This window comes from Fundulus heteroclitus, chromosome 10 (genome assembly GCF_011125445.2).
Source record: "Fundulus heteroclitus isolate FHET01 chromosome 10, MU-UCD_Fhet_4.1, whole genome shotgun sequence".
Lineage (NCBI taxonomy): Eukaryota > Metazoa > Chordata > Actinopteri > Cyprinodontiformes > Fundulidae > Fundulus > Fundulus heteroclitus.
The window spans coordinates 10,373,777-10,395,407 of NC_046370.1; the positions used below are offsets into that span (position 1 = coordinate 10,373,777).

The window sequence follows — 21,631 nt, forward strand, 5'->3', positions numbered from 1 at the left end:
TGAAAAGTACAAACATAGCCTACGCTCACTTCTACAAATTTAAAGATTTTAACCACAGGAGAAGGGATTTTTCATTCTTCTGCTGGGTGTAAAGGTCGTAAGGCGCCTCGCATCCACAGCTCTTGTACACGGTCAGTGATTAAAACACTCCTGCTCCACGTAAACCTTTGTTTTACACCAGTTAATATGACAATCTCTAACTGTACAAACTATCTCGGTCTTCCTCAAAGTTACAATGAAAAGTAATTAGATACAAAGTCTTGTTGCATTAGCCGCTTTTCAGCTAGCTAGCTAATGCAGAGGAAGTAACAAACCGGAAGTCTCGCACAAAAAAACGTCAACTCTATCAGTTGCGTATTGTGCGCCCTCTGGTGGCAAGCATAGATATAGCGGCCACTCATTTTTCAGTTAAGATGGTACTGTATAAATATTTGTGTATTTTATGTAAAGCAAATAAAATTAAATTGTATGGGGTGCCCGTTTTTACATCTACAAAATTCCAACGTAGAAAGCATGTTCATTTTTTGCACAAAATCATTCTCAGAAAATGAGTTCCCCTCCTCAGTTCTGCCTATTTTTGAACTTCTTTCACAATAAGCTGTTTTCACTTTTATGCAAATAAGAGTTGAGTTGAGGCCTCGCCCTCAACTCAATGTTTAAATTTTATACATAAAAAGCTACAAACAGATACAAATGGGTACAACCCTCAGGCAGTCCTTCGCACCACGTCACAGCTACATCCAGTTCCTGATTGGTTGAGGCGACAAGCTCAGATTTGCCTCACTTTGCCTCCATCATAGGTCTCGTGTCACTCTGATCTCGCTTTAATCGCCAGAATCACGCATTTTGCGTCGCCAGAATTGCCTCTGTGGACTTGCTTAGAGCTTTGAGACACATCACTCCGGTGTGGCACCTGTGTAGGAATTTCATGTAAATCTGTTTCTCGGCCTGACAAATTTGCACTCCATGTGAATGCACCTTTAGCGTTTGTTTGTGCTAAATAAAAATCAAGTTCATGCCGAACAGCTGTTGTACAGCATATACAGCGGTAAAACAGGCTGAAGTGGGCGAAGCTCCACTTGAGTTGCTAAGTGAGGGGCGGGTCTGGCACCAACTGTGACATAGTAATCGGGAGGTTTTTGAAACCGTTCGTTCTCCAGACAACAAAACATTTTCTTAGTGCAACAAAAAACAAAACAAAAAACAGGTGGATCTTTTTTTTGACTGTTTTTAGAAGCAGTTGAGACCCAAATGGAAGTACAAAAACTTAAAAGGTTAATTTTGCATAATAGGTCTCCTACAGTATCTAGAGAAAAGCTACTGGAATGTCCCAGAACCTTCTTATGTATATATGTCATGCATGAGCTGATAAAAGCTGTTCTAGGAGGAGAACAAAGAAAAACACTCGACTTTTTATGAACATTTTATTTGTTTTCCAAAAAAAAAAACTGAATGCAATAAAAATAAAAAGTAATTTCCTCCAAAATTCTTTTCGTTGCAGCAGAACAGGACGGTTAAACTGAGGAGAACTCTAACAGGGAGGTCACAGTGACTGCTCGCCCACCTCCGCTCCTCCTTAGCGGCCGGCGGAGGAGTCGGGGGAAGCTGCACTTAAGCTAAAGCAACAGAGAAAGCTCAAGAATCAAGAAGAGGACAGTAAAAACACTTATGAAATAAAAATGTCCTAAAATTTTGAAACCTTATCCCTAATCTTTTCATCAGAAAGATTAAAATGACTAATCTTGCTAATGGAGTTAAACCTAAATCCCTTTTAATCAACATTAGTCTAGAGTGGTCAGTTCCCTTTTAAGGTCTGACGTCTTTCTGAAATAAGGCATCAGCAGTGCTGTCAACAGAAACGGCTGCAACACGCAGGTCACACGTGCATCCAGCAACTACGACATGTACGCCGTGAATATGGCTGCCAAAAGAAAACATTAACGTTAATCTGACTGCGGAAGGAGCGACAGAGTCCTTCGCTTCTTTACAAACACAGGTCTCCGCTCCAACTCAGGTTAACTTCAGGCGGGAACAAGAACAGGGCGGCTTCTCTACGGCTGCACAAATATCGCAGGGGAAAACGCACGGCTGTGGATGCATGTGTGGTAAACGGTGATATGTTCAGAAGGCTGTTTGAGGAGGTAGAGGGAAGCTGGAGAGAGGGATGAAGAGCGGAGGAAGAGGAGAACAGTGCACGTTCAGGAGGGGCCGTTTATGTGAAGGTGAGCCCAGCTTCGTTGTAGACCTTGAAGACCTTCTCGATGGCGTTGACGTAGGCGGCCGTCCGCAGGTCCAGACCCAGGTTGTACTTGCTGGCTGTGCGCATGATTTGCTGCAAAGTCAGACGAAGGCAGGTGTTAGAGGGAATTGTTAATTTGTCTTAAACCCATGGGATTTTCTTTACATAAAAAAGAAAAAATATGTATTTCATCACTACAATATGATGATATTTGTATCATTTTAACTGGCGCAAAACCAATATACAGCAAGAAAAGCAGCAAATATTTAGAAACAAACAAATATAATAAAGCTGCTCTCCTGTATGGAAAAAGTAGACAAGGTAAAGTTTACTGGAACTTGGACTCAGGGACACAAGTAATTAGAAAACAGGCTGATTTTCATGGTTCCTGCACATTCTTCATGTTAAGGAGTCCTGATTTCTTTTAGATCTCATTTAAAAATGGAAAACACCCAAGTTCACATGCATTATAGCAGGTAAAGCTACATTGCTGAGGCTTTAAACAATACACTACACTACAAGGAGGAAAGGGAGGATAAACAGAAATTAATCTTCACATCATATCCTGAAGTTTTGTTTTTCCTACACTGCTCCAGCTTTAATTTAAACTGCCTTTACTGTACATCATAAATGGAAAGCTGAAACCTTTTTGTTGTTAAAAGTTATTAAAAGTAAATGATCATCAGCAAATGTAGAATTCAATAAGCTGAAACAAAGTAAGAAGCAGCACATTATTAATATTGCCTTCAATTACGTTTTCAAAAGTCTCGTTTAAACGATTTTCTGTAGATTCATGAACTGCAGAAATTAAAGAACTGTAGCAAGTTTTGATTTTGTTTTTTTGAAGCGTGATATTAACTGGTCAGATCGGCCTTCCTAACTGGAGCCAAACTCACCCGGGCAGATCGCTCCATCGTGTAAGCCAGCCCAGAGTGAACGATGTCCTTCTCTGAGGCGCCCTGCAAACAGGAATTATCAAACACACAATGGAAACAGTAACAATTACACCTGTTGTTGAAACGTTACACTTCACGTCTATTAAGTTATTCAATGTTGTCATTCTGAGTCCTGGTTATAACAATTAATGAAACTTTTAATCAAGACTCAAATCTGTAAAAGTAATATGAAACTTTTAGAGCAACTGACTGAGTTTAGTGTCAGACAGACACTTTTTATATGGACTTTCTGGTACAGATCCAGTAAAAAATATCTGCTTTGTAACAAGGGAGCAGTTCCTGTTTTTAAGCTGCTTTAGTTTTTGGAGAACAGATGTTACTCACAGCAATTCTGGCCTGGAAATCAGCAGTAGGAACGATGGGGATGGGTCCTCCCTGCTTTCCAAACTTCCTCTCTAAACTCTCCTGCACAGACACTGTGGGGGGGAGTTCAGTTTAGTTTAGTTTTAAATCCCTCTGTGGTGCGGCAGGCATGACACATAAGACTTGTTGGCAGAAATTACCTGAAATGTAAAAATTATGAAAGATGCAGCATTTATCTTTGAAAAGAGTAGAAACTACAGGAGACAGAAACTGGACCTGCAGTAGATGAGTACGTGTTACACAGCAGGGCAATAGAAATGTCTGCCCCACAGTGCTGAGTATTGAAAGATAACTAATGTTTTATTTTTATCTTTTTTTTATGTTATGTTTTATTTCTTAGATCAAAGACGTGGAACAAAAGGTTTGGATAGAAACAATGTGGAAAATCTGGTCAACCAACCCTGGGTCACATTTTTTATGACAAAGCCAGCAGAGAGAAAATAACAAAGAACTAAACACCACCTACACGTTTGCATTTGATATCCAGAGGATCAAGTTAAACTTGTTCTACAAAAGTACATTTCTATCCTATCCTATCATACTCAGTGAAAGATGACTGTACCTGATCATGATTGGCTGCATATCAAATACAGAGAAGGTATAAATAATGAGGAAAAAGCTGGAGACACACCAACATCTCTTGGATGCTGCTGGCAGAACCACACCTGAACCATTCAACTGGGTAAGAATATCTGAGTTTATGTTTACACTATTATTATTTTGTTTTCTGTTACAATAGTAATGGATTTGTGAGAAACAAAGTAAAGATCCAAGACTATCATATGTTTTAACAAACATCATTTGTCAATTTCGGTCCTTTTTGCCTATTTTCAGAAATTTCTTTCTTAAATATTTGTTTTAGGAAGGCACATAACACTGAACCAATTAATATTTAGGGAATATTTAGTAACCTTTGTGTTCTTTAAAACAAAAACAGTGTTGGTAGCCCGGTAAGGGTTAAATTCAGATGTACTGTATCCGTAAAAAGGTTTTGAGTCCAATTCTGAGGTTTCTCTCTGTGCTTCCAGGAAACAGCTGGACTCGGCCTGTACGTCTTTGACTCAAGTCACTCTGTTTGACACGTAAACTGCTGCAAAACATGGCCAACATCGTAAGTACAGCTAACTTTTACTGTGATCTGTGTCCAAAAGCCAGATTAAGTAAAAAAAAAAAAAAAGCTGATTCAATTCCCTACTGTGTGAAGCTTCTTAGGCCATTTTCATATAAACCTTATGTCCAACTGCATCTCACTTTATGTTACAAAAAACATCTGACCTTAGCTCCATTTAATCATGTAATAAGTACATTTCTAATATGTCTTTCTTGTTTTTGCCCTTTAATGTAGATGCCACAGGAATTTGAATACACTGATGGTGCTTCAAAAGCACGAAAACAAAGAGAACGGGCCCAACAAATGGAAGAGAACCCAGAAACTCTTTATACATATGGAAACAGTCTCGTGTTTCACACTGAAGATCCAGAAATCTGGAGAGAGAGTTTAACAGAGGAATTTGGAAGAAACCCTGAAACAACTGACAGTTACTATATATGGAAAACAAACGATGCAGGCACCATTCAGTTATATCGTAAAACCAAGAAGTGTGTGATATATGGGAAGGATGAAAAAAGACAAGGATTTTTAAACAGGTTTGGAGCGCTTTTGGATCGTGTTGGAAACATCCGGAATCGAACAAATAACACAAATTAGACAACAAGTTGACAGCCAGTGACGACAAAAACAACCCCCCTTAAGATAATTGTAGAGATAAAAAAACACTTAAATAAAATATCAGGGAATTTCGGGCTATTAAGGTGCGTTCACATTGAGCGTGAATAATCTGAGCCAAGCAACAGATTTACATGGTATACAGGTGCGATGCGTCACAAAACGGCTCTAAGCGAAGCCACAGAGGCAATTCTAGCGACACAGTTGTTGACACAGCCACAGTTGTTGGAGTTGATAAAGCTGAACTTTTGTGTCGTGCCACGGCAACCAATCAGGAACTGGATGTGGCTGTGACGTGGGGTGAAGGAAAGCTCCATTTTACTGCTGTAATTCTGGCTTGTCACCTGCTGTGCAATTGCTGTCGCCTACCATGCGAACAGCCGGCAAAAAGTGACAACACTGCGGCACCAATGTGAACGCACCTTTCTTCTTCTTATGATATCTGGTGGATTACTTTATTGATTTTTCTCACAACCTTTTTTGTGTCACAACCATGTTCTGGGAGTTATGGGGGGATTGGGGAGGGTTTTGTACTCACTGAGAAGGTGGTAGTTGGAGTCTCTCTCGTACTTGAAGGTCAGTCTGCCATAACTGACATGATTGAGATTCTTCAGCCACTCGAAATACGATACGGTCACACCACCAGCATTCAGGTACATGTCCTGCAAGAAGAAGGAAAACATCATGTAACCTCGGGTTTTGTTCATTGTCTTGAAAAAAAATTGTCTTCTGCAACTAAAGATGTATTTTAGGATTTTATTTGATTACTGTTCAACAAGAGGTTTTTCTATGAAATAATTGCCTTTATTTTCATATGTAAACTGTGAACAGGAACATTTAAACTCTTCATTTTCGTGGAGCAAAAAGTAATTTTGTTAAAACTTGCTCCCAGTGAACATGTACTCACATCTCACAGTTAAAGTTTGTAATCCCCTCATCTGCTTTTGTCTCTGTGTTTATATGTATACGTAAATAAAAACACAAAATGCCTATTTTCCTTTGTTTATCTTTCTAGTAAATAGTTAACAAATAAAAAGATACTATTTGCTCAAAATCCTGCCTGCTGATTTTCTTTGACAATTATACCAAAATAAATCAAACGGTAGAGCACAGGACATGAATTTTTAAATATCTTGTATTTATTTTGAAAGAAACTCTTAACATTAAAAAAAGGTTAATATTCTCCTCAGACTGAAAACTGGACAGAACAGATTTCAACAAGTCTCCATAAAGCGCAGAACATTGAGTATTTTCAGTCAGAACAAAAATCCTTCTGTGAACTTTCAGTTTCCTCTTGGAGGATTTAGCCTTTAATGCACAGCTAAAGGTGCATAGCCACGTTATTTGACTTTTTTTTATTATTTATACATCCATAGCTCACTCTGGTTGCATACAAAGCTTTTATGAAACATTATCACATCCTGCTGGCGTATTGGTTGCAATTTTGAAGCTTTATGCTTTGTTTTTGCTCAGTTTGTAAGTAAATATAGCCTTTCGTAATTATTTACGATTTTAACGGAAGTACATACTGCGCATGCACAGCAGTGGTTAAAACAAGTTGGCGACTAATGACCATTAGAACCTCCCAGCGAAACAATGAAGAATGGTCCAATATCCAGTGGAAAAAAAACACAAAACAATTATTTAAATAGGGAAAAGACTGAAATGTCTCTGGGAATATTGTATGATCATTGGTGTTCACTGAAGCGGACACTAAAACTGCCGAGGCTCAGATGTGACCACAGACTTGACTGACGTGAGTAAATGTTCTGATATGAGGCTCCTAGAGTTGCTGTAGATCATTTTAATTAATTAATAATGTTTGGTCTTTGATCACGCCAAGCTGCCACTTTACTGCGAGGCATTGCAGAAGGTCAGGCTTGAGCCGGCATTATTTAATATTGATTTATTAATTAAGCAAACCGGCATTATGATAGTTCTGTGATATAGTCGCTAGATGACGCCACGTCTGTTATATCTGCTAATCGTGACTGGCGCTGGGGCTATATTTATCTACAAAAAGAAAAATCAAAACATTATGAGGATAACATTTTTTTTATCATGATCGAATGTTTTTTTTGTGGGTTTTTTAAGCATATAATGTAGCTATAAACCTTTTATCAGATCTGGACAATGGTTCATGACTTGTGGAAATTAGTCCTACATCATTTGAATAGTTAAACATGTAAAGGTGAGCAGCATAGGAAAGAGGGTCGTCACAATACTAAAATTTTAAACCCTACAAACGATAACAATACTGAGAATAATGCTGTATGTTCGACACCATTTTCGAAACCGTGGAAATATTTCCTATTAAAGAGGAGGACATATCATTATTGTTGCTTTATTAGGACAAACCCAGTTGGTAAAAGGCAATTAAGCTCATAATTTAGAAAATGTATCTGATAAGAAAGTGTTATCTTCTTGTTATTCAAATCAGTAGAGGAGATTTTTTTTTTGGTTGAGTATACATGTGTTTTAGTTTAGCTGTAAATTTGCTGCTGATACAGATCATTTCAAATTTGGGGACAAAAAAAAGGATAATTTTATTGTAAAAGACATTTTGTTTCTAATTATAAACAAATATCAGGTAAACATAAACATCTTCAGTAGCTGCTCTGTTGAGTTTGTGTTTCAGGTAATTTTTGGTTTATTGAAGTCATTGTGAAACCGAAGGAATACCAGGAGAGGGTGTGTGCGTGTGCTGCAGGCCGTGTGTCCATGTCCAAGCTTGTGTGCATGTGTTTTCAGCAGGGATTCATGCTTTAAAGGCCCGCGCTTCAGTTTGTGTCAGTAGAATGCATGAGCAGGTGTTCCCCATGGTGTTCTCTATAGGACGGCTGTTACGTGTCGCAAAGTCCGGCTTTGTGTGTATGTGTCCGCTTCAGCATTTAGAAACACAGTTAGCGCAGTAGAAGTGATGCACAATGCAATGTGATGTTATGCATGAGCACTTTCAGACGTCGGTCCATGCCGTGACGTGTTTGTGTCTGCAGAGTCGGGGCAGGGGGGGACAGATCTTTGGGCGTTCAACAATCAGTTTGCTTTGGTTTGGTTAGATTTGGGCGAAGAGGAAGCTTCCCTGCAACTTGTACAACTGGACAATCTCTTATCTGACCTTCAGCGTGAGCTGTTTTAATGAAAACCATCAAGCGTACGCAAGCAGCGAGCATTTGGAAAACCATGAACTCGAAGCTGAAGACCTTCTGAATCAAGTATCTTAAGTGTCTCCTCAAGCAGTCTCACAGTCAGTCACACCTTGAAACTTTTGACCAGGACACGTATGCTGACATCGTTAGGTGAAATGTTTGGGTCGTTAAGCGACAACGAACCAAACATTGAACCAAATCGAGGTTTGTCCAGTGAGTCATGTGACCTTAGTGGCCCGATTAGTGATCTTAACTTAGAGGGATTGTTCTGACTGCAAGTTATAAGCTTGATTCTTCCAACCAGGTCCAGACTTGAAGGATCCTGATGGATGAGAGGGAGAAACATCTCCAAAAAGCAAGAGAGGAAGGCCAGTTGCCTTCTACTTAAGCACTATTAGATTTAAGATAAAACATTTTCCAACACAACTAACGTTTCATCCTTCAAAATCAACGATTAGTAAACATGAAAAATACAGATTATTATATTTTTGTTAATTTGACCTATTGAGCTAAGAAATTACTCATATTACCTCAATCATGACTGGTTTATGAGCGTCAAATTCTATTTGCTTCATCTGTTTAAACAGAAATTGAATTTTTATCTGGATATTTTAGGTTATGAGTTGAAATCACTTGGGCAGAAAGAAAAGCGCTCACTTCTAGTAATAGATGAGCTCATTTCAACAGAAAATGCTCTACAAACAAAGCAGATGAGGCATTAAAAGCCCGAAAATTATTAAAGAGTTTTAAAGTCTTTTTGAGTGTTTAAAGCCACTTAGAACAGAGACATAAAATGAATAAAAATCAATTCTTCCCTTATGTGTGAGATAAGCTTTGGGAAACTAGTATGCATGTAATTATGAGAAACTGGAAGTTTTTGGGTGTGGATCTTTTACCAAATATACCAGTGTGATGAGTGTGATGAAAAGGAAAGGAATGAAGGGTTATGTTTTGTTTTAGCTAAGCTCTGTGTGTTCATCTACGCTGAATGTCTCTCCTCTCTGCTGTTTAGGCCAATCAGATAGTCCCTTTCCCCATCGCTGAGCATCACACCATCAATTATCCACCCAGGATCAGCATTCATCGCTTTACGAGTGTGCGTACGTGTGTGTGTGTGTCACATTAGAGGAGGTCCAGCCAGAAAAGCGTGTGTGCATTTTTTAATTTGAAGTCAACAGAAACTGACGACTGCATGTTGCCTTACAGATCAACGACGCCCCCATTCAAAACACACACAGAGACACAAACACTTCAGAGAAATAGAAACACAAACGCCCTCCACACAACACACGACTAACCCGAGTCACGCACTGTGTTTAAGTTGGCATCACGTCATAATCGCTGATTTTATAAACGGTAAATGTGGAAATAAAAAAAAAAAAAAAAGGTTTTGTTGAAATCCAGCTATGGTGTCGACGTCTTGATTTGTTGTGGAGCCGGTTTAAAATGTGATTTACAAACAAGGTGTCAAAAAGTAAAGCTTTAAAAAATATATGTGTTAACCTGTATTAAGGTGTGTGATACAAAATTTGGTATTTGGAAGAAGCAGACAAAAATAAATAAATAAATAAATAAATAACTTCTTGGTTCAGATGGAAATGCTATATGACATCAAAACTGACTCAGTGAACAGATCGCCTCAATCATTAAACATGGTAAAGGAAAGGGATGCATTTCTTTGGCAGGGACATGGAGTTGAAGGAAACAGCTCAATCCTGGAATAAAACTTGTAAAAGACTGAAGAATTTGTAGCCTGGAGTAGTGGACATAAACTCAAGTGAGAATCTATGGTGAGATTTGAAGCTTGATGTTGACAAGTAATCTCCATCTAATCTGACTAACCTGAGCTTTTCCATATAATGAAAATATCTACACATAAGTTTATAATTAATGGACATGATTAACTGATCACCAACAATTTTGACCATCCCTGTACAAGCTGGAGTTTGGGCTGTTTGCTGATGTAGAGAAAACAGGTGCTTGTTGCTACAATGCTAATATGGAAAGACCTCAGCAATAGCCATAGAGAGGTAATTGTTACTGTTGCTGAGGAATTGTCATAAACAAGATTTCAGGTTGACCTCCACCTGTCCAAATATGCGTAATGATACACTTAGAAGTATTTCCTGACCCTTGAAAATGCTAAAAGCACATTTTCATACTTTAAAAGGGGATTCATGATGCTTCCTCTTTAGTTTTCAAACTAAATATTTAGCCCCAAATTAAATGTTTAGTTTACAAACTAAACGTTTACTATGGAGCTAAATATTTAGCTTGATAATTAAATATTTAACTTGGAAAATTCTCTACAAACAAATGTAGATGATGCAATACAAGCCTGAACATTATTGAAGAGTTTTAAAGTCTTTTTGAGTATTTAAAGCCACTTAGAACATAGAGATAAAATGAATAAAAATCAATTCTTCCCTTATGTGTGAGATAAGCTTTGGGAAACTAGTATGCATGTAATTATGAGAAACTGGAAGTTTTTGGGTGTGGATCTTATACCAAATATACCAGTGTGATGAGTGTGATGAAAAGGAAAGGAATGAAGGGTTATGTTTCGTTTTAGCTAAGCTCTGTGTGTTCATCTACGCTGAATGTCTCTCCTCTCTGCGGTTTAGGCCAATCAGATAGTCCCAAACTAAATATTTAGCCCCAAATTAAATGTCTAGTTTACAAACTAAACGTTTACTATGGAGCTAAATATTTAGCTTGCTAATTAAATATTTAATTTGGAACTATGACTTGTGTATAAATTTATAAATAACAAAAATATGAAAAATGAACCCTACCTTTTATCTCTTATAACAGGCTAAATATATTTTGCTGTAAATCTTTCGTTGTATAACTTTACATACGGAACCCCATAGGCCTAACAGCAGGGATGAAAAATATACAGATAATAATATACTGAGAAAACAAACCTAAAAGATGGCTGGCTTCATGTGAGAAAATATGTTTTATCAAGATGGGCACAAACTATGGAATTAGAGTTAAAGTTGGCTATCATAAACATCCCTTAGCTTACCTGTCTGCTCTCCTTTTGACACAGACTCCTTGGAGTTTTTATTGGAATTTTGTAGCCATTTTTCTGGTATTGTGTGGTCTTCTGAAGGTCTTTTTGTCCACAAAATGAAAAGTACAAACATAGCCTACGCTCACTTCTACAAATTTAAAGATTTTAACCACAGGAGAAGGGATTTTTCATTCTTCTGCTGGGTGTAAAGGTCGTAAGGCGCCTCGCATCCACAGCTCTTGTACACGGTCAGTGATTAAAACACTCCTGCTCCACGTAAACCCTTGTTTTACACCAGTTAATATGACAATCTCTAACTGTACAAACTATCCCGGTCTTCCTCAAAGTTACAATGAAAAGTAATTAGATACAAAGTCTTGTTGCATTAGCCGCTTTTCAGCTAATGCAGAGGAAGTAACAAACCGGAAGTCTCGCACAAAAAAAACGTCAACTCTATCAGTTGCGTATTGTGCGCCCTCTGGTGGCAAGCATAGATATAGCGGCCACTCATTTTTCAGTTAAGATGGTACAGCATAAATATTTGTGTATTTTATGTAAAGCAAATTAAATTGTATGGGGTGCCCGTTTTTACTTCTACAAAATTCCAACCCTCTACATAAGGATAGGTCTGTGGGCTGTAGAAAGTATGTTCATGATGACATTTTTTGCACAAATTCATTCTCAGAACATGATTTCCCCTCCTCAGTTCTGCCTATTTTTTAACTTCTTTCACAATGAGTCGTTTTCACTTTTATGCAAATAAGCTGTAGCTGGCCTCACCCCCAACTCAATGTTTATAGTTTATACGTAAAAAGCTGCAAACAGATACAAACCCTGAGGCAGTCCTTCGCACCACGTCACAGCCACATCCAGTTCCTGATTGGTTGAGGCGACAAGCTCAGATTTGCCTCACTTTGCCTCCATCATAGGTCTCGTGTCGCTCTGACTTCGCTTTAAACGCCAGAATCACGCGTTTTGCGTCGCCAGAATTGCCTCTGTGGACTTGCTTAGAGCTTTGCGACACACCACTCCCATGTGGCACCTGTGTAGGGATGTCATGTAAATCTGTTTCTCGGCCTGACAAATTTGCGCTCCGTGTGAATGCACCTTTAGCATTTGTTTGTGCTAAATAAAAATCAAGTTCATGCCGAACAGCTGTTGTACAGCATATACAGCGGTAAAACAGGCTGAAGTGGGCGAAGCTCCGCTTGAGTTGCTAAGTGAGGGGCGGGGCTAGCACCAACTGTGACATAATAATCGGGAGGTTTTTGAAACTGTTCGTTCTCCAGACAGCAAAACAGGTGGATGTTTTTTTTTTTACTATTACTAGGAGCAGTTGAGAGTGCAAAAATTTGCAAAAAGTTAATTTTGCATAAAATCTACAGTATCTAGAGAAAACCTACTGGAAATGTGCCAGAACCTTCTTATGTATATATGTCATGCATGAGCTGATAAAAGCTGTTCTAGGAGGAGAACAAAGAAAAACACTCGACTTTTTATGAACATTTTATTTGTTTTCCAAAAAAAAAACTGAATGCAATAAAAATAAAAAGTAATTTCCTCCAAAATTCTTTTCGTTGCAGCAGAACAGGACGGTTAAACTGAGGAGAACTCTAACAGGGCGATCACAGTGACTGCTCGCCCACCTCCGCTCCTCCTTAGCGGCCGGCGGAGGAGTCGGGGGAAGCTGCACTTAAGCTAAAGCAACAGAGAAAGCTCAAGAATCAAGAAGAGGACAGTAAAAACACTTATGAAATAAAAATTTCGTAAAATTTAGAAACCTTATCCCTAATCTTTTCATCAGAAAGATTAAAATGACTAATCTTGCTAATGGAGTTAAACCTAAATCCCTTTTAATCAACATTAGTCTAGAGTGGTCAGTTCCCTTTTAAGGTCTGACGTCTTTCTGAAATAAGGCATCAGCAGTGCTGTCAACAGAAACGGCTGCAACACGCAGGTCACGCGTGCATCCAGCAACTACGACATGTACGCCGTGAATATGGCTGCCAAAAGAAAACATGGCTGCCAAAAGAAAACATTAACGTTAATCTGACTGCGGAAGGAGCGACAGAGTCCTTCGCTTCTTTACAAACACAGATCTCCGCTCCAACTCAGGTTAACTTCAGGCGGGAACAAGAACAGGGCGGCTTCTCTACGGCTGCACAAATATCGCAGGGGAAAACGCACGGCTGTGGATGCATGTGTGGTAAACAGTGATATGTTCAGAAGGCTGTTTGAGGAGGTAGAGGGAAGCTGGAGAGAGGGATGAAGAGCGGAGGAAGAGGAGAACAGTGCACGTTCAGGAGGGGCCGTTTATGTGAAGGTGAGCCCAGCTTCGTTGTAGACCTTGAAGACCTTCTCGATGGCGTTGACGTAGGCGGCCGTCCGCAGGTCCAGACCCAGGTTGTACTTGCTGGCTGTGCGCATGATTTGCTGCAAAGTCAGACGAAGGCAGGTGTTAGAGGGAATTGTTAATTTGTCTTAAACCCATGGGATTTTCTTTACATAAAAAAGAAAAAATATGTATTTCACCACTACAATATGATGATATTTGTATCATTTTAAATGGCGCAAAACCAATAAGCAGCAAGAAAAGCAGCACATATTTAGAAACAAACAAATATAATAAAGCTGCTCTCCTGTATGGAAAAAGTAGACAAGGTAAAGTTTACTGGAACTTGGACTCAGGGACACAAGTAATTAGAAAACAGGCTGATTTTCATGGTTCCTGCACATTCTTCATGTTAAGGAGTCCTGATTTCTTTTAGATCTCATTTAAAAATGGAAAACACCCAAGTTCACATGCATTATAGCAGGTAAAGCTACATTGCTGAGGCTTTAAACAATACAATACACTACAAGGAGGAAAGGGAGGATAGACAGAAATTAATCTTCACATCATATCCTGAAGTTTCGTTTTTCCTACACTGCTCCAGCTTTAATTTAAACTGCCTTTACTGTACATCATAAATGGAAAGCTGAAACCTTTTTGTTGTTAAAAGTTATTAAAAGTAAATGATCATCAGCAAATGTAGAATTCAATAAGCTGAAACAAAGTAAGAAGCAGCACATTATTAATATTGCCTTCAATTACGTTTTCAAAAGTCTAGTTTAAACGATTTTCTGTAGATTCATGAACTGCAGAAATTAAAGAACTGTAACAAGTTTGATTTTGTTTTTTGAAGCAGGATATTAACTGGTCAGATCGGCCTTCCTAACTGGAGCCAAACTCACCCGGGCAGATCGCTCCATCGTGTAAGCCAGCCCAGAGTGAACGATGTCCTTCTCTGAGGCGCCCTGCAAACAGGAATTATCAAACACACAATGGAAACAGTAACAATTACACCTGTTGTTGAAACGTTACACTTCACGTCTATTAAGTTATTCAATGTTGTCATTCTGAGTCCTGGTTATAACAATTAATGAAACTTTTAATCAAGACTCAAATCTGTAAAAGTAATATGAAACTTTTAGAGCAACTGACTGAGTTTAGTGTCAGACAGACGCTTTTTATATGGACTTTCTGGTACAGATCCAGTAAAAAATATCTGCTTTGTAACAAGGGAGCAGTTCCTGTTTTTAAGCGGCTTTAGTTTTTGGAGAACAGATGTTACTCACAGCAATTCTGGCCTGGAAATCAGCAGTAGGAACGATGGGGATGGGTCCTCCCTGCTTTCCAAACTTCCTCTCTAAACTCTCCTGCACAGACACTGTGGACGGGAATAAAAAACGTTCAGTTTAGTTTTAAATCCCTCTGTGGTGCAACAGGCATGGCACATTAGACTTGTTGGCAGAAATTAGCTGAAATGTAAAAATTATGAAAAATGCAGCATTTATCTTTGAAAAGAGTAGAAACTACTGGAGACAGAAACTGGACCTGCAGTAGATGAGTACGTGTTAAACAGCAGGGCAATAGAAACGTCCGCTCAGAGTGCTGAGTATTGAAAGATAACCAATAAAAATGTTGGATATCTTTTTTATTTCTTAGATCAAAGACGTGGAACAGAAAGATGGTATAGAAACAATGTGGAAAATCTGGTCAACCAACCCTGGGTCACATTTTTTATGACAAAGCCAGCAGAGAGAAAATAACAAAGAACTAAACACCAGCTACACGTTTGCATTTCATATCCAGAGGATCAAGTTAAACTTGTTCCACAAAAGTACATTTCTATCCTATCCTATCATACTCAGTGAAAGATGACTGTACCTGATCATGATTGGCTGCATATCAAATACAGAGAAGGTATAAATAATGAGGAAAAGGCTGGAGACACACCAACATCTCTTGGATGCTGCTTGCAGAACCACACCTGAACCATTCAACTGGGTAAGAATATCTGAGTTTATGTTTACACTATTATTATTTTGTTTTCTGTTGCAATAGTAATGGATTTGTGAGAAACAAAGTAAAGATCCAAGACGATCATATGTTTTAACAAACATCGTTTGTCAATTTCGGTCCTTTTTGCCTATTTTCAGAAATTTCTTTCTTAAATATTTGTTTTAGGAAGGCACATAACACTGAACCAATTAATATTTAGGGAATATTTAGTAACCTTTGTGTTCTTTAAAACAAAAACAGTGTTGATAGCCCGGTAAGGGTTAACCTCAGATGTACTGCATCCGTAAAAAGGTTTTGAGTCCAATTCTGAGGTTTCTCTCTGTGCTTCCAGGAAACAGCTGGACTCGGCCTGTACGTCTTTGACTCAAGTCACTCTGTTTGACACGTAAACTGCTGCAAAACATGGCCAACATCGTAAGTACAGCTAACTTTTACTGTGATCTGTGTCCAAAAGCCAGATTAAGTAAACAAAAAAAGCTGATTCAATTCCCTACTGTGTGAAGCTTCTTAGGCCATTTTCATATGAACCTTATGTCCAACTGCATCTCACCTTATGTTACAAAAAACATCTGACCTTAGCTCCATTTAATCATGTAATAAGTACATTTCTAATATGTCTTTCTTGTTTTTGCCCTTTAATGTAGATGCTGCAGGAATTTGAATACACTGATGGTGCTTCAAAAGCACGAAAACAAAAAGATCGGGCCCAACAAATGAAAGAGAACCCAGAAACTCTTTATACATGTGAAAACGTTCTCATGTTTCATGCTGAAAATCCCCAAAACTGGATAGAAAGTTTAACAGAGAAATTTGGAGCACCTGATACAATCTGCTATAAATGGAAAACAGATAAAGCAGGCACAATTATGTTGTATCCTACAGGCAATAAGTGTGTGATACATGGGAATGATGTAAGAAGACAAAAATTTGCAAAAAAGTTTAGAGCGCTTTTGCGTCGTGTTTTAAACCTGAATCAAAAAAATAACACAAATTAGACACAAGTTGAAAGACAGTGACCACAAAAACAACCCCCCTTAAGATCACTGTAGAGATAAGAAACACAGGGAATTTCGGGCTATTAAGGTGCGTTCACATTGAGCGTGAATGTATCGAGCCGAGCGACAGATTTACATGGTATCCATACGCACAGGTGCCACACAGGTGCGATGCGTCACAAAGCGGCTCTAAGCGAAGCCACAGAGGCAATTCTAGCGACACAATTGTTGAAGTTGACAAAGCTGAACTTTTGTGTCGTGCCACGGCAACCAATCAGGAACTGGATGTGGCTGCGACGTGGGGTGAAGGAAAGCGCCATTTTACTGCTGTAATTCTGGCTTGTCACCTGCTGTGCAATTGCTGTCACCTACCATGTGAACGGCCGGCGAAAAGTGACAACACTGCAACGCCAATGTGAACGCACCTTTCTTCTTCTTATGATATCTGGTGTATTACTTTATTGATTTTTCTCACAACCTTTTTTGTGTCACAACCATGTTCTGGGAGTTATGGGGGGATTGGGGAGGGTTTTGTACTCACTGAGAAGGTGGTAGTTGGAGTCTCTCTCGTACTTGAAGGTCAGTCTGCCATAACTGACATGATTGAGATTCTTCAGCCACTCGAAATACGATACGGTCACACCACCAGCATTCAGGTACATGTCCTGTAAGAAGAAGGAAAACATCATGTAACCTCGGATTTTTGTTCATTGTCTTGAAAAAAAATTGTCTTCTGCAACTAAAGATGTATTTTAGGATTTTATTTGATTACTGTTCAACAAGAGGTTTTTCTATGAAATAATTGCCTTTATTTTCATATGTAAACTGTGAACAGGAACATTTAAACTCTTCATTTTCGTGGAGCAAAAAGTAATTTTGTTAAAACTTGCTCCCAGTGAACATGTACTCACATCTCACAGTTAAAGTTTGTAATCCCCTCATCTGCTTTTGTCTCTCTGTTTATATGTATACGTGAATAAAAACACAAATGCCTATTTTCCTTTGCTTGTCTTTCTAGTAAATAGTTAACAAATAAAAAGATACTATTTAATCAAAATCCTGCCTGCTGATTTTCTTTGACAATTATACCAAAATAAATCAAACGTTAGAGCACAGGACATGCATTTTTAAATATCTTGTATCTTTTTTGAAAGAAACTCTTAACATTAAAAAAAGGTTAGTATTCTCCTCAGACTGAAAACTGGACAGAAACAGATTTCAACAAGTCTCCATAAAGCGCAGAACATTGAGTATTTTCAGTCAGAACAAAAATCCTTCTGTGAACTTTCAGTTTCCTCTTGGAGGATTTGAGCCTTTAATGCACAGTTCAAGGTGCATAGCCACATTATTTGACTTTTTTTATTTATTTATACATCCATAGCTCACTCTGGTTGCATACAAAGCTTTTATGAAACTTTATCACATCCTGCTGGCGTATTGGTTGCAATTTTGAAGCTTTATGCTTTGTTTTTGCTTAGTTTGTAAGTAAATATAGCCTTTCGTGATTATTTACGATTTTAACGGAAGTACATACTGCGCACGCACAGCAGTGGTTAAAACAAGTTACCGACTAATGGCCATTAGCACCTCCCAGCGAAAGAATGAAGAATGGTCCAATATCCAGTGAAAAAAAACACACAAAAATCGTCGCTAGATGACGCCACATCTGTTATATCCACTGAGCTATATAATACACTGGAGTGCTAATCACCGTCTGTTTGAACGAGTCGCTGTGAAGCCACCAGCCGCCATATTGGTACTCCCTATTTCCCCCCAGTAACTAGGGAATATGTGCGCTACAGCATCGAATAACGAGGATTTTCTCATGTTCAGGGGGGGCTTAAGACTTTTAAAATGTCAAATGCCATATAGTTTTATGTTATGTTCTAAAACTATCAAGTACTGAGAAAGTCATGTGCTGAAATATTTTGCATTTTATTCATTTAAATATATATGTTTAAAATTTATAAATATATAAATAACAATATACAAAAACATATATTTACATATGTGTATACATATATATACATATATACATATACACGTACTTATATATACATTTATATATATTTAATATGAGTAACATGTAAAATATTTCAGCACCTAATTTCCTAGTAGCTGATAGTGTTAGTACATCCACTGACTGTAGAATTACTTGTGAAACGTTTTCACTCAGCCAGAAAACTGCTTGTTATTCCAACCAAATCCTATGGGATTCTGTGAGAGTAGGGAGTAGCAAGATGGCGGCCAGTGACTTCAGTTTTTCGGCAAAATCAGCACTCCAGTGTATTATATAGCTCAGTGGTTATATCTGCTAATCGCTAAAAGCGCTGGGGCTGTATTTATCTACAAAAAGAAAAATCAAAACATTATGAGGATAAAAATTTTTTTATCATGATCGAATGTTTTTTTTTATGGGTTTTTTAAGCATATAATGTAGCTATAAACCTTTTATCAGATCTGGACAATGGTTTATGACTTGTGGAAATTAGTCCTACATCATTTGAATAGTTGAACATGTAAAGGTGAGCAGCATAGAAAAGAGGGTCGTCACAATGCTAAAATTTTAAACCCTAGAAACCGTGGAAATATTTCCTATTAAAGAGAAGGACATATCATTATTATTGCTTTATTAGGACATACCCAGTTGGTAAAAGGCAATTAAGCTCATAATTTAGAAAATGTATCTGATAAGAAAGTGTTATCATCTTCTTATTCAAATCAGTAGAGGAGATTTTTTTTTGGTTGAGTATACATGTGTTTTAGTTTAGCTGTAAATTTGCTGCTGATACAGATCATTTCAAATTTGGGGACAAAAAAAAGGATAATTTTATTGTAAAAGACATTTTGTTTCTAATTATAAACAAATATCAGGTAAACATAAACATCTTCAGTAGCTGCTCTGTTGAGTTTGTGTTTCAGGTAATTTTTAGTTTATTGAAGTCATTGTGAAACTGAAGGAATACCAGGAGAGGGTGTGTGCGTGTGCTGCAGGCCGTGTGTCCATGTCCAAGCTTGTGTGCATGTGTTTTCAGCAGGGATTCATGCTTTAAAGGCCCGCGCTTCAGTTTGTGTCAGTAGAATGCATGAGCAGGTGTTCCCCATGGTGTTCTCTATAGGACGGCTGTTACGTGTCGCAAAGTCCTTTGCTTTGTGTGTATGTGTCCGCTTCAGCATTTAGAAACACAGTTAGCGCAGTAGAAGTGATGCACAATGCAATGTGATGTTATGCATGAGCACTTTCAGACGTCGGTCCATGCCGTGACGTGTTTGTGTCTGCAGAGTCGGGGCAGGGGAGGGACAGATCTTTGGGCGTTCAACAATCAGTTTGCTTTGGTTTGGTTAGATTTGGGCGAAGAGGAAGCTTCCCTGCAACTTGTACAACTGGACAATCTCTGACATTCAGCGTGAGCTGTTTTAATGAAAACCATCAAGCGTACGCAGGCAGCGAGCATTTTTGGAAAACTATGAACCCGAAGCTGAAGACCTTCTGAATCAAGTATCTTAAGTGTCTCCTCAAGCAGTCTCACAGCCATTCACACCTAAAGGCTTTTGACCAGAACACGTATGCTGACATCGTTAGGTGAAATGTTTGGGTCGTTAAGCGACAACAAACCAAACATTGAACCAAATCGAGGTTTGTCCAGTGAGTCATGTGACCTTAGTGGCCCGATTAGTGATCTTAACGTAGAGGGATTGTTCTGACTGCAAGTTATAAATTGATTCTTCCAACCAGGTCCAGACTTGAAGGATCCTGATGGATGAGAGGGAGAAACATCTCCAAAAAGCAAGAGAGGAAGGCCAGTTGCCTTCTAAAGTTTCATCCTTCAAAATCAATGATTAGTAAACATGAAAAATACGGATTATTATTGTTTTGTTAATTTGACCTATTGAGCTAAGAAAAGACTCATATTACCTCAATCATGACTGGTTTATGAGCGTCAAATTCTATTTGCTTCATCTGTTTAAACAGAAATATAATTTTTATCAGGATATTCTAGGTTATGAGTTGAAATCACATGGGCAGAAAGAAAAGAGCTCACTTCTAGTAATAGATGAGCTCATTTCAACAGAAAATGCTCTACAAACAAATGCAGATGATGCCATACAAGCCCAAAAATTATTAAAGAGTTTTAAAGTCTTTTTGAGTGTTTAAAGCCACTTAGAACAGAGACATAAAATGAATAAAAATCAATTTTTCCCTAATGTGTGCGATAAGCTTTGGGAAACTAGTATGCATGTAATTATGAGAAACTGGAAGTTTTTGGGTGTGGATCTTTTACCAAATATACCAGTGTGATGAGTGTGATGAAAAGGAAAGGAATGAAGGGTTATGTTTCGTTTTAGTTAAGCTCTGTGTGTTCATCTACGCTGAATGTCTCTCCTCTCTGCTGTTTAGGCCAATCAGATAGTCCCTTTCCCCATCGCTGAGCATCACACCATCAATTCTCCACCCAGGATCAGCATTCATCGCTTTACGAGTGTGCGTACGTGTGTGTGTGTCACAATAGAGGAGGTCCAGCCAGAAAAGCGTGTGTGCATTTTTTAATTTGAAGTCAACAGAAACTGACGACTGCATGTTGCCTTACAGATCAACGACGCCCCCATTCAAAACACACACAGAGACACAAACACTTCAGAGAAATAGAAACACAAACGCCCTCCACACAACACACGACTAACCCGAGTCACGCACTGTGTTTAAGTTGGCATCACGTCATACTCGCTGATTTTATAAACGGTAAATGTGGAAATAAAAAAAAAATAAAAAAAGGTTTTGTTGAAATCCAGCTATGGTGTCGACGTCTTGATTTGTTGTGGAGCCGGTTTAAAATGTGA

The 21,631-nt window shown here is 38.4% G+C and overlaps 2 protein-coding genes and 2 long non-coding RNA genes across 5 annotated transcripts; 2 read left to right on the plus strand and 2 right to left on the minus strand.

Annotated features, from left to right (window-relative positions):
• Positions 1-1,437: 1,437 nt before the first annotated feature.
• LOC118564349 (glutamate dehydrogenase, mitochondrial-like) lies at positions 1,438-5,943 on the minus strand. Its single transcript, XM_036141986.1, has 4 exons — positions 5,823-5,943; positions 3,520-3,611; positions 3,136-3,198; positions 1,438-2,332 (listed from the first exon to the last, which is right to left on the minus strand). The coding sequence occupies exons 1-4, from the start codon at positions 5,941-5,943 to the stop codon at positions 2,213-2,215; spliced, it is 396 nt and encodes a 131-aa protein (XP_035997879.1). The 3' UTR covers positions 1,438-2,212.
• Positions 4,049-17,024, plus strand: LOC118564351. Of its 2 annotated transcripts, none has more exons than XR_004931789.1 (3): positions 4,049-4,669; positions 4,904-5,429; positions 16,959-17,024. It is a non-coding gene; the product is annotated as an uncharacterized LOC118564351 (long non-coding RNA). The 2 variants fall into 2 exon arrangements; XR_004931788.1 differs by lacking the exon at positions 16,959-17,024 and having other exon boundaries at positions 4,049-4,240; positions 4,587-4,669; positions 4,904-5,810.
• LOC118564348 (glutamate dehydrogenase, mitochondrial-like) lies at positions 12,943-17,476 on the minus strand. The gene is made up of 4 exons (XM_036141985.1): positions 17,334-17,476; positions 15,071-15,162; positions 14,687-14,749; positions 12,943-13,885 (listed from the first exon to the last, which is right to left on the minus strand). Exons 1-4 carry the CDS (start codon positions 17,452-17,454, stop codon positions 13,766-13,768), a joined length of 396 nt encoding a protein of 131 aa, XP_035997878.1. The 5' UTR covers positions 17,455-17,476; the 3' UTR covers positions 12,943-13,765.
• Positions 15,170-16,552, plus strand: LOC118564352. Its single transcript, XR_004931790.1, has 3 exons — positions 15,170-15,782; positions 16,129-16,211; positions 16,442-16,552. It is a non-coding gene; the product is annotated as an uncharacterized LOC118564352 (long non-coding RNA).
• Positions 17,477-21,631: the final 4,155 nt, after the last annotated feature.